This window comes from Fopius arisanus, unplaced genomic scaffold, assembly GCF_000806365.1.
Source record: "Fopius arisanus strain USDA-PBARC FA_bdor unplaced genomic scaffold, ASM80636v1 scaffold00054, whole genome shotgun sequence".
Lineage (NCBI taxonomy): Eukaryota > Metazoa > Arthropoda > Insecta > Hymenoptera > Braconidae > Fopius > Fopius arisanus.
The window spans coordinates 695,455-708,848 of record NW_011887793.1 but is presented as its reverse complement, the minus strand read 5'-3'; the positions used below and the strand labels follow the sequence as shown (position 1 = coordinate 708,848).

Sequence of the window (13,394 nt, the reverse complement as noted above, 5' to 3'; positions counted from 1 at the left end):
TGACAGAGCTACCCAATAAGTGAGAATTTAGGTGGAGAAGGCACATGCTGCTGATGATTTTCCAGGGGTCTAGCTCATTCCACCATATTGTTTGGTAATCAATTGTCCAATGCAAGATGAAACTGTTGTCGTACGTGAGGCTCTAGATGTTGAGGTGCTATCAATCAGGTGTCAGTCTAGGGTAATTCTCGGGGATCGTTAAAATATTTTCAACCTATTTTAACATCCGGCTTAACATGTTAAATTTACAGCCGAACAGAATGTAAGTTGGAATCAGCTACTTGAACCTCCTGGGGTAGCAGTGATTTTGTAAAACGAAATGTCTCGTTAGTAAGTCAGTTATACACGAGAGGCACCCGGTGTTGTCCCGTCGTTTCGCGGGATTTTACAGCGGTCTAAATTATACGAGTACGCACAGTTATGATGTTAACGAGGGGGTCTCATACTGGTATTCGTTGGGAGCCGCGACGTTTGAGGATGAGAATCCGTTGGACGATGTGGCTGAGTGGTGGAGAAAGAAAATAATAATTTTTCATGCCGACGGGATGCAACCGAAGAATGTCGCCATTAGCATCGGATGAGCATAGCTGTGAGTCAACAGCAACTAGTCAACTGACAATTGACGATAAATTTGGACATTGTCATGAGGTCAATTAATCCACCGTTTAATATGTTCCGCGTTGGTGGATATATTTTTCATCCCCAATGAAATAAATGTAAACTACCGAGGCACCTGGCAATGCAGCACATTACCGCGTGCCAAAACTATCGCGAAATATAGTGGCTACGTTGGACCAATAAATAACTCCTAGTTTATTAGTCCAACTCTCTGGTGCCGTCAACACAGAGGATGAGGGAGACGGCAAAAGAGGCCACTGAGAAGATGAGATGATGCTTGGGTGTCGGAATTAGCGAGAATATTAGTACAAATTTGCTGCGTCTCGGTTCCATGATTCTGAGACAAGACAGTGAATGTGCACTGAGTTAAATAAACATTCATGAAGATACGAATCACTTGTGGAGATGAGTCTCACACTCGATCTTTCGTCTTCACGATCAATTGCATTTGTTGAGGAATATTCTTCATCATTGGATTATCACAATGAGATGTCTCGGAGGATTTGACCAAGTGGATAAACATGGTGATGTTGGAGGGTCCAAAGAAAAACCAAGGAAACATGCAGCGGTAATGGACACTGCGGGGTAACAAGCTGGCAGCGTTTCTAACTACCGTCCACGTTGATATATGTGACGGAAAATTGTGGACGAAAAACGTGGAGTTGTTGGACTGGGCCAAGAAGGATGCACCAGGTTTGATATATTCCGCTGTTACCCTACCCACTTTGTGCAATTATTTTATTTACGAATTATTTCATTTCCCCTCCAGGTATTCTAATTAGCAGACGGGCTATTTCTAAGCATTAACCATTTTCAGAATTTCATCCGCCCTCATCCCTCTCATCTACTCACTCACTTTTAGCAAGTGCAGGAAGAGCAGAGGGCGCCAACGGCCACATGGTCTAATTACATTACGGAAACATGAGTTTCACGAGGTGAAATATTTCACAAGTCCTCTTGCAGAAAGGAAAATTCAACGTATAATTGTGCACATGCTTGCGACAATAACACAAAACGAGTCCTGCATTAGTCTTTGTTCACCATTTTTTTCTCATGACTGGTAACTTGTCGGGAATAATTAAATCATTTACAATGAGCGGGGGTGGGGGGGAGGGCAAGGGGGCAGGAGAATAAATGAAGATATTTTATGCAATTAAGATCGCACGTGAGGGCAATTACCAGCATGATAGGTTGAAGAATGCATTGCAGAAACGCTTGCTCGGGAAAAGTATCTCCGCAAATCCCATTGGGATGTTTAACGCGACGTGTGAGCCTCTTCTTAAACTTGATTTGTGCTCAATTACCAACAGCGCATCACAAACTACTCTCAATCCTTTCTTATTTCATTTTGTATTCTCTCTCGTCATCTTCGAGATGTCGCATTGCTATTGCAATATTTTTTAACGAACCGGGTAGAATGGGGTAATGTGAACATTCCAGTACATTAGGGGATTTTTATATGATAAATTTATCCCGGTATTCATCAATTTCACAGAGAAATTTTGGATTACGTTCAAGTGTTTTTCCCATGTAAAAGACACGGTTTTCTTAATGGAAAAATCTATGGAAAATATTTTTCTAAAGTGATACGTTAAAGATAAAATTGTTATTGTTTTTAGGAAGAAGAAAAAACGGAAAATTCTCTTTTACAATTTTTTCTCAAGATTTTTTCAAAGTTGAATGATTTTCTTTTCGTATCAAATAATAACGATAAAATTAATTAACTCTGTGTTTACGATAAACAACTTTTGTTTAAATTTAATATTTGAGATTTGACCTTTTATCCGTGCCATATCGATTTGGAAATTGAGAATTACCAGAATATTTCAAAAATTGTTCGCTCAAACTGTTCCATCAACAAAAAATTCTGCAGTAATTTACCACAACTTTATTATTAAAAATCTCGTTTTTTAAATAAAAAATTTGAATAAACGGATTTTTTCCAAATGACACCGTAAATCGTCATTTAATTTTTCCTCCATGTGTCTCACTCGTCATTTTACCCCAATGTCCATTCTACCCCACTGCCGACTATCATAAACTTGTCTAAGAATACGATTAAAGGAAGATGAAAGATATTTATAACTGTGGGTTCAAGCCACCCGCCGTTTTGAGGCACCAAATACTTTTCGCTCTTTTTGTCTCGTCCTCTCTCCTCCATTGCCCGTCTGTTCCGTTGGTTTATATCAGCGTGAAATCTAAAGCCAACCACAAAGATACATCGTAATGGTGTTTCTTAACTTTGTGAAAAGATTGAATGAAAAATTTGGCAAAATATCGGATGAAGAGGCAACGATATGGGGTTATCTCGGTTGAATTTAATTCTGGGTGATAAACAGACGACGGAAAAGTGATGTAATTTCCATGTTGGCGCAGGTGCCATACCAAAAACATCCATCAGGAAGAGGCGTGATAACAAAAACCAGGGGATGAGGATGAGGACAACTAAGACCATTCTATACATCTCCGGTTCTCTCATCGTTTGTGAAAAGAAGGGACTAAACGAGAGATTCAGGGTAAGACGGAACCTTGTTCCCAACCCTTTTACCCCTGTACACCAAAATGCTTAAGCCCCAGGGATTAGTGACACGCGTTTCCAACGGGAGTAGAACCAGTTGAAGATTTTGTTACCAACTTTTTCTTCGGCTATTTTGAGACACCCAAGAGACAACTGAGACAATTTTTTTCCCTGGCAAATTTATCCCCTCGTTTTTCTCCCACCCACTGCGAACAAAAATATTTTTCAAGACGCGTGTCTTCAATTGTATTAAAAAACAAATACTCTGATATTTCTAAAGAAAAAAATGGCATCTCTGAGAGAAAACTATTTTAGTCTTTATGTTTAGATCATGACTCGAAGATCAAAATTTTTCAAGTATTCAGTACTATTTAAATTGAGACTTGGAAAAATCAAAATCTGGGATTCCCCCCAGAACTTGGGACATGAAGATCTTCAAGTACCAATAGTACTTTGTATTCGAGACTAAGGAAAGATCTCAGTGTAAAATATTTAACTCCTAATTTTTCAGAAAAGTGCAGAGACGTTTTCTTGAAAATTTTTAAGTACTAGTTTGTTCATAAAGTACATTCGCACCTGTCAAATAACTTTTTCTTCAGCATGGTTGTGGTGATATGTTGGATTTCCAGAGTTGTTAAAATAAGTTGATTCTAATCTGGGGACTTGGATGGTAGGGATATCACTTATTATGGTATTTTCATGGTAAAATGGCGGTTGTCGTGTAGCCACGGTATCTGAGGAACTTGCGTGGCGGTCATCCTCAGCCCGTTACAGATACGTTAAATCGTAAAGTTAGCAACATAATAGCAGATACCGAGATGCTGGAGGTTTTGAAGCTGAGTGTGTACACCACAACACACTGAAAACACTTGAGAAAACCTCGGTGAGATTAGGTGAAGGCATAAAGTGCTTCGGTAATGTTTACACGTCTGCTATCTGAAAGTGGCTTTGCCGACTTTGGTGTTCGGAGACCCGCACACGTGGTATAATTAATTGGCGGAGAGATCGCGTTGAGATTTCCCTCTCATAAATACTTTTATTTTTTTCGGTACTCTCGGGATTATATCTGAGCTGAATGAATCGCGGGGATTCGAGGGGTTATATATTAGCACGTTGTTTATCAACCGGGAATCATAAAGTAATGGAATTGTTGAAGTGGCATAACTCACCAGTTGTTGACTTGAAGAATCGTCAGCCCCGTGTCCTGTGCCAACTGCTTCTTCTGGTCTTCCGAGGGGTAGGGATGCTGCAAATGTCAAAAGATAAATTTTACATGTTATGGAATACGTATTTTGAGGCATTAGAATGCGGGGGAGTGGAATTCAAAACGATGCCATGAGTACAGGAGTAAAAAACAGAGTAAAAAAATGAATAAAAAAAGAGAGAAAAAAAAGCCAATAGAGACAGAATGAGATTCCGTATTTCACTTTGGTGGCATGCAACGCCACACGCTCCGACACGGTTACAGGAACAGGTACACGTTTAGAAAAGAAGGGTATATAGCTCGTGCTGTAGCCCCAGAGTGCACCTGCGAAATATTATTTATCGCCGAGAGGTTGGAGAGGGACGCGGAAAAGAGTGCAGCTATCGTCCCTAGTGCTGCGGGAAGGCGGAAAAAGAGCAACGGGAAGCACCACCTTTTTAAATATATATATATTAATAAAAAAAAACCCGTCACTTCGGCGGATAGTCGGGTTTTTATCATGGTGCTACATCGGCGCAGATGCGTTGCGGTTGTCTCGATTCTCCTTCCGCAAGACTTGTCATCCTGATCCTACGTTTCGCAGAAAGTTGAGCACCCGGGTCGATGATAAATATCGCACATGGACTCTTGATGCATTTTGATGATACCATGGGCATGGCCAGTCGTAATTGAGGGAGTGCTTGGTACCACCTGAATTGTTTGAGCGGTCGCAGTTGCCGAATTTTTGACATGATTTTTTCGTGGATGGTGTGTGGTTTTGGGTTTCGGCGGTCTTTGAAGTACTACTTGAGATCCGAAAAGTATGAAATGTACACTGAGAGAAATATTCAATAAAAATTACGTGTATTTTCCGTAATTCTGGAGCGAAATGTAGTTGTCGGAAATTTTACGGAACTGTCACGTCATTTTTATCTGAACTCACGGAATTTTTCCGCGGTGTTCCGTAATTTTTATCTGAATTATCGGTGAAAAATAACGATACCGTCACTTAAATTTTTCGAATCAACTCCGTAATCGGTAAGTGAACGGAAAGTTCCGTAATTTTTAGTAAATATTTCTCTCCGTGTACGATAAAGTTCAAGTATGTTAGTAATTAATTTTATTATTATACTTTAATTCTAGAAAGAAATCATAATAGTCTCGTCTATCTCCCGAAAACTTGATAACACAGCGACACAAATGTATTACCGAAAAAAATTTTTAAACAAATTAAATTTTAAATTGATATTTCAAGATGTAATGAAAACGGAATTAGAATTTAGAATTTTTTAGAATTAATCATTTTCAATAATAACATACAGTATCAATCGATAAAGCTTTATCGAAAATTTCTTTATCGATTGTATTATTATCGATTATATTGAAAAGAGCAAAAACAATACGATCATATTACAGACCTATATAAGGTTATATTTATTATACTATGAGGTCATTATGTCTTGGAGAGGGCGTCTGTGTGGTCTTACGACGGAACTCTAATGAGTGTTTATTAAAAAAAAATAATAATATAAACAAATCTCTGTTTATCGAAAGGAAGAAACGATGATGCCGATGTTTTCGTTTTTGTGACTTCGAGATCGTTTGCCAGTTCGGCAACTGGTCTCAAAGTATGAACACATTTTAGTAAAATATCATTCAATTGCTCTTACTTAAACGTCTATTAACCTTATTACTTAAACGTCTATTAACCTAGCGTCCAATTAAAACCCAATAAATTATTTTACATTATTAATATTTTTTATTTTTTTGCCAGTCTATTATATAGTCTAATATACATTTATAAAAACGTAAAAAGTAGATAATGAAATAATTTGTGATATGAATGCATTTCACCCCATCATCCCCCATCTCGTTCCCCATCCAGAATAAATGTATGTCTTTGTTTTACGGTGCGTCGGTGGAATCGATTTGACTCGGCAAAAGGGGTCAGCGAAAAAATATAAAGCATCGTCACCACATAAAAGCGTTGACCACCGTGTCGAGAGGACCGCATCATATTTTTACATAATTAGCACGTGGCGCTCTCACCAGTATTACGGTGCCCTTTCCCCTGAATTTGCTGTTGTGTGGCGCGCGTCGCGCAACTTTTTGCTACGGTCGCGCGAACCCTGCGGTATTTTTGGAAACCACGGTAGCAGCCACAACCCGCAAACCCCTAGCACCCGGTATATCATGTTTCTTGGAGGCAAGCCCACGCTAGTCACCACCACTGCGAGTTAGCACAAAGCCCAGTGCTCTCCCTTTTCCTCTATTTACAGTGTATACAACGCCCGATATCAAACACTCGGGGCGAACCATCTCTCTTTCATGGGGGTATTGTATTATGCAACGAAAAGCGATCCGATGATTCTTATCCTAATTAAATCAGAGATGCATTGTCCGTTGGACAATTTCACGGCATTCTGCTCTCGTAAACGAGTAATCTTTTGTTGGTTCCGTACCTTTAAAAAAAAAAAAATTCCAACGAAATTTTGAGTAAGCCACGAGCTGGGGACTTATTCCCTGGGTGTAATTGTCTGAAACTCCTTGAAAGTTCTCACTGGACATTCAGGTCAGCATGACTGATGGTGGATTCGAATGCACTCCAATGTATTGGATTATATAACTTATTATTGAAAATATTTTTTTAATATAAACATAAACAATGACTTCATGGGGAGAATCAACTGAGAGTTCTTTGTTAATAGATGATAATATTCTTTTGGTCTTTGTGATTTAGTCCGGTATTTAGTTTGACGTCACTTCCTCGTGTTATATTAATAATAAAATAAAGTAAAGTTCAATTCACTGCGTTTTTCTGATAATTATTTCTTGAATTACAATCCGAGGTCAACTGAACTATAGATCAAATTCTAGTGTTTTAATCAAGTAAATATTGCTGCCAAGTAAATATATATAACTAGATGCAGTATCGATTTAAATTAAGACATTTTCATTAATATTAATTAATAAAATGAAGACAGGTGTTTGATTTGAAATCCTAGTTCGAGTAATTTGTGACCTGTGATTAGTTTGTTTTTATCAATTGTTATTGACGAAGTCAAGTCGATAGTTTAATTCAAATGGATCTGAATATGATTCACCACTTGATTTCAGAGAACTTAAATCAAGTCCAAACCACACATGACTCAAGTATCTGCTTGACTCCTCATGAATTATTTGAAACTGGTCGTTGGCTTGAAACCATTCATTACGTCTATTTATTTTCTTCTATTTCAGTCTTCGTGTAAAGCTCTTATGTATAATCTAATTTGGTAGCCAGGAACTCACAAATCGATTACCTCTCATCCGTAGAAATCTTTTATCTCCAGACATACATTCATCAGAAAATCATAAGTATAATTTCAGAACAACTTCAATGCCACATTATACCCCGCACAACCATGGATTTCTAGTCTTAAATGATTAAATTCACCCCCATTACTTGTCAGTCTATACCTCAAATAATATCAATAAAAAAAACAAGCCCGGATGATTTCTCCCCTCAAGTCTTTAAATGTCTTTACCTTGATATGTACTATCTCTTTCTGAATATGAAATTTTCCCACCTGTCACTTCCCTCAGTAAATTTATATCACACGATGAAAGTGCCAAAAATATTTTTAGAAAACAAAAATAAGTAACGGGGATAAACAATACATCTGGCAAGAAATTAAAATAATATATAATCAGTACTTATCTCAAGTATCATTTGATAATTTTTTTTTTCAGAATAGTAACAGTAGAAAAATGGATGAAACAAAATTGCAACGGGACTAATCACCCTCTCGAAGTCTGTAGATCTTCCTTTTCAATATAACTAATAGGAACAGGTGAGTGGGTCAAGAATCGTATACCTGTCATATTTTGCCCTCTCCTGGAGCCTCGACCGGGAATAGAAGTCTGCAGCAGTAAATAATGCGCAGGTGGTGCAAACTCGAAAACTCGACAGAAGTAACGACAACGGTGCGCAACCGTTTGGTTCACTTCCAGAGAGAGGAGTTACCCCTAGGGCAAGAGAAATAGCCAGGGCTAAAAAAAAAAAGTATATATCCGAGTGAAAGGGAAAATATTAGAGATGGTGTTTCTGGGGTGTCCCTCGAGGGAGCCTATCTACGGGTGTTCTGTTGCTGTATGCATAAAACAATCAAGATAATTGTCGATGCTTTTCTCTTTCACTCTCTTCTCGGGGATTGAGGGAAGGTCCGTAGCCCTGGGGATCGGCACGAGGGACACTGGACGAGGGTAAGGGGATGAAAAAGCAGAGCAGAGAGAGAGAGAGAGCTATCCAATTACATTGAAAACAATAGTCTTAAGTGCTGCTGGCAGTCGCCTCCCCGTTTGTTCCTCCACCTGCGATGCTTTTCAGCCAAATCGTTTCAACCTTCGTCGATATGCAATCCCCACCCGATAAAACCCTCACTAATCGATTAAAACAACCAACTCCCAAAATGTTGAATGGCATCAGCGGCAAAATGAAGGTTAAATTGCTGGGAGATTCACTGGATTCCCCCTGGGTACCCGTGTGCAGAAGGCGGAGTAAAATTAACCCATTCGAAATGTGCGAGGGGTTAGAAACTCGACGAAGGCCAGTTGAATAGGAGGGGTCCTTCCAAACAAGCGATAAAAGGAAAATGAGCGGTAAAAAGACAATATGAAAACCATTTGGTGAGTGCTGGAGGTTGGTTTTTTCCTGTGGAGGTGTGGGTGATGGTAAGAGGCGAGGAAAACGAGACCGGAGATGGCAATGGGATCTAAGTGTGTAAATGAGTCTCGTAGTTTAGGTCGATTGCCTTGGAGAGAGCCGAAAAATACCCCTTGGTGTTATTTCGAGAATGCTAACCACCTCTTCTAGAGGAAACCTCTAACTGGCGAGATGATGCTTGCATCCGGATAATCTCCGGATAACGCGGATTCATCGATCTGCGAAAAATTGATGACCATTTGCTGTATAGATGATACTCCTCATTGTTATTTGTCCGCTACCTCTGGCATCACGCACTCTGATTTGTCTCGGTGATCATTGACATCAATTTGGCTGGTGGAAATTGACTGCTGCGTCAGGAAAGTGTCTGTCAGGTTGGTGGATGGATTATAATGATAGGACGAGTGAAACATTTCCAGAAGACACTGTTACCGAGTTGCGAGTGCGACTAGATGGGAATGGGTAGAAACGCTAGAGAAGTCATGCGGCGCTGAATGACACGTCGATGACGACATCTGCTGACTCCGGCTAACGAGTGGGGCGTGGGAGTCACCGGAGATCGCGCCTCGTCATCACGCGGCATCGCAAACGAGAAGAGCAGGAGTACAAAGGGGGTGGTTGGGGGGGGAGTGAGGATGCTGGAGACCAGGATATGATGCGAATAGTGGAGTAGACGTTAAATGTAGAGGATAGAGGGAGTTTGGAGTGTATGGAAGGGGTTGGTTTGTCCCAACGAACGGATCTCGACGGGATTACCTTGGTCGAGCGATTTGACGGAAGAGAGCTCGTGAGGTACAGACGAAGGGCATTGAGGAGGTGGGTTTTGATGGTGTTGGAGGGACGTCAGCGCGTCACTCACCCCTAATGCCTTCATTCCGTCTGTCCTGCTGGTCCTCCTCTTCATCGTGGGTGTTGAGGATCGGGTAGAGCTCATGGGATTGGTGGGAAGGGGCGTTGGGAGTCTGTGGCCGCATTACTTTCGGGCTTCATTCAATTTGCCGAGGTGAAATTCGGTAATGTGGTGGAGATAATGGAACCTGTCGTCTTCAGTCAAACATCAATGTCTGATATTTTGAATTTGGAGTACAAAGGAGGGAAGGACATGCCAAAGTGGCTCTTAAACCTCGGAAAAATGTCATTCGACAATCAGAACTGGTGAGCGTCATCAGCGGGAATTAAAAGTGATTGATGTTACTTCAAGATTTCCCACGTGATATACAACACTGGGCATGTGTACATGGAGGACGGGTGAGGAGAGTTAGCCTGGGACGAGTGTAATTGCGAAGGAAGTACAATGGAATGCGATGTGGTATGCGTTCCGACGCGCCCCGAGGGGTTTGCCCGATACCGAGATAAGCCTTGAGGGCCCCTATGTATGTACACTTGGAAGATGGTATGCTTCTCGCCACCACAAGAGAAGAGAGAGATTCTAGCGTTCACCCAGCCGAGACCGAGTTCCATCTGCTTGGGATGTTACTATCTTTACGGTAATCTGCCTCGTCACTCTGGCTACAAGAGAGTCAACCTTTTAATCTCAACATTTGAGGGAGTATAAAAAATGCTGAATGTTAAGTATCAAATGATTCTTCGAATAAATTTTTCTTTCCTCTTCAAAATTGAAATGTTTGAAAGATAATTGTTGGATAGATTTGGTGAGTGCATCGCGGAGAGATCTTTTGTCGATGCATCTGATTGGATTGAGATTTTTCTCCGTGGAAATGAAAAGTTTAAAAATAAAGATTGAGCCAGCCGAAGGGGCAGTTTGAGCAACGAAGAAATTGATCAATCGATGATAGTGAATTGGTGACCGTCGAGTTTTGGGGCGTGGCTGGAATGGGGTCTCTGTGACACGGGCACCTCAATCACCGCATGACGCCCAGACCTGTCATTATCACGCGACCCTGTCTATCCCGAGGTCTACATGAATACCAGGCGGTCCTCACACACTCACTCTCTAATGGTACAGAGGAAACATTCAGCGGGCGATGGCGGTGTCACTGGAACTAGCAAACTCTGACATGACCGCCCAGTCGCTCTGGGGACTCCACTCCACCCCGTGAATCAGACGTGAAATAGGAAGCAAGTGGAGCGGGAATTTTCTGAAAGGCACACCTACGATGACCCGTGACCTCCAACTGGCTTTGTCTCCCAATTTCATTGATTAGTCCGAGGCTTATCGGACCTCCCCTCGACCACTCGATTGTGTCGCACTAATGAAACGACGCGCGAACAGAGAATGGGGGGGGGGGCAGAAAGGGGGGAACTAATCTCGCGTGTAACGTAATGGAAAGGAAAAAAAAAAAACCTCGGCAGCTCAATAAGGACTTGAATTTAAAAGAAGAAACGAGCCAACTATCAATGATGACAGTGTTACATCCAACCCTGCCCACTTCGTTTAACAATCCTTCTAATTCTCTCTATCGACTCAAAACCCGGGGCACCCGCAATTGTGAGAATCATGGATAATTATAACGTCCGTGGATAGTTTAGCTATGGGGCGGACATCCATGCAGTGCCGAGTGCGATTGCCCTGGGGCAGCAATTCCCCGTTTTCTCTCATGCTCGCACGCCGGAACCCAGCAATCATCCACAGTCAGTTTTTCAGTCACTTCAGCTCATGCTATTTAATTATCCATTTAGAGTATATAATTTTCTCAAACGGCAAATGCTATTGCTCGTGATGGTAGGAGAGGGGCTGAACTTTGGGCACGTTCCGCATCCTGGTGGATAGCTTACTCGCCAGCGTGGGAGTCTGAATCCCCAAATGCTGGACAAATTCATCTGGGATTAATTTGTTGGGGTAACGCGGCATTGAACGATATGGGGTAATAGTTGTAATAGGAAATGAAAAAAACATGCTTGACAAAACTGCATTATCCATAAGCCCAGGAAATATCCCTTTCTCCTCCACCAACCATAAAAGAAATAGCTGCTTGGTGATATTGGTGATGTCGTGTCAGGGATCGTTCATGCGTATAGCTACACGCGTGTTTCGCTTCCTTTTTTTTTTATCAAAACCATATAACCATTTCTGTCCTGTGTTATCCTGTAGTAGATGCAGCGATCCTCGTCACACATATTCCGATGTGCCATACACAGAACTACCCCACGTTTAGTGTCAATTTATTCGGGATTCCCGAGATTCCCGAGGCTTTGGCACACAGCGCGCGGGTTTCTTCACACCATCAGCCCCCATCCGGCCCGTTTGCATAATATTGTATTTATTTCGTCTTGTATAACCCCTACTGGATACCCCCCTACCTCAGCTGGTATTCTAACAGTTTGGGTTATATTGGGAGAGAACCCTTGGAATAGGCTACACTGGGTTACACAGCGAATTTTCGAGGTGGGTGGGGGAGGCTTGCATTGAGATCGGGTGATTTGGCTCATGATATTGGATAGACCGACAGGAATATCGTGGGATTCTTTTCAGAGGAGAAAATCCCAGTGTATTTCATGGCAAATTGATCGATTACATGATGTTTCATCCTTTTCACTTCATCCCAGGACAGTTCAGTCTGGTCATTTCAACTCAGCTGATGGGGCTACCACGAAATTTATCCAGCTTTACCTAAGAAAATCAATAAAAAAATACGTAGAATTGAGGTCCATGTTGAAGAGTAAATGCTATAACAAACGGATTATCTTCATCGCTTGACGAACCTGATGATCGACTACGGTAAATGAACGAATAGCATCCGCAGTCTTTTTCAAGCATTCAGTATATATTCGAATTGCGAAAATATATGATCAAGAATCTTTTGGTATTGATGGAGGCTACGGGAATTAATGACAAATGGTAATGAAAGCGTCAGAAGAAACGACAAGAAAAGAAAATCAAATGAAGGAATTGATCTGGCGACAATTAAATTTGATAACTCGATAGATTGTTCGGGATCATAGAGGTTGGGGGTGAGGACCCTAACTGTTGAATGAGTCATTATTATAATTGATAATCCGAGTGATAATGCGAGTGGCGAAGATAAAACAATAGAATGATAATGTGAACAAATTTTCACGTCAGTCAGTAGTAGCTGGTCTAGTCATAATGAATGATGTTCATGCGTGGGAAATTAATCTCTGATCCTGATTTCTCATTTACAGGGCCTCTAACAATTGATCAGGTTGAAATTTGCCGGGGAATTATGAGGCATACACCTGTTTTCGGGGTTGAATGCCAACGGGGAGAGGATTTGAAACGCGCACCGCAGAAAGACAAGCCAGACAGGTGATTGTCAGTGCTGGTAGCGTTGCCCCAGGTACTTTTCAATTCAACTCCCTCACTGTATAACCGTTCTATTCAGGGATTATACTGTGCGAGAAACTGCTGGGCGAATGCATTTCAATGTACATGCCAAAATTCATCACTG

At 41.2% G+C, this 13,394-nt stretch overlaps 1 protein-coding gene across 3 annotated transcripts in view; it reads right to left on the bottom strand.

Moving 5' to 3' along the window:
* Positions 1–13,394, bottom strand: part of hth (homothorax) — a 320,736-nt gene that overhangs the window by 62,742 nt on the left and 244,600 nt on the right. For all 3 annotated transcript variants that reach the window (XM_011307472.1, XM_011307474.1, XM_011307473.1), the window contains one exon: positions 4,306–4,382. In XM_011307472.1, the coding sequence (XP_011305774.1) occupies positions 4,306–4,382 (77 nt within the window). The remainder of the gene's footprint in view (positions 1–4,305; positions 4,383–13,394) is intronic.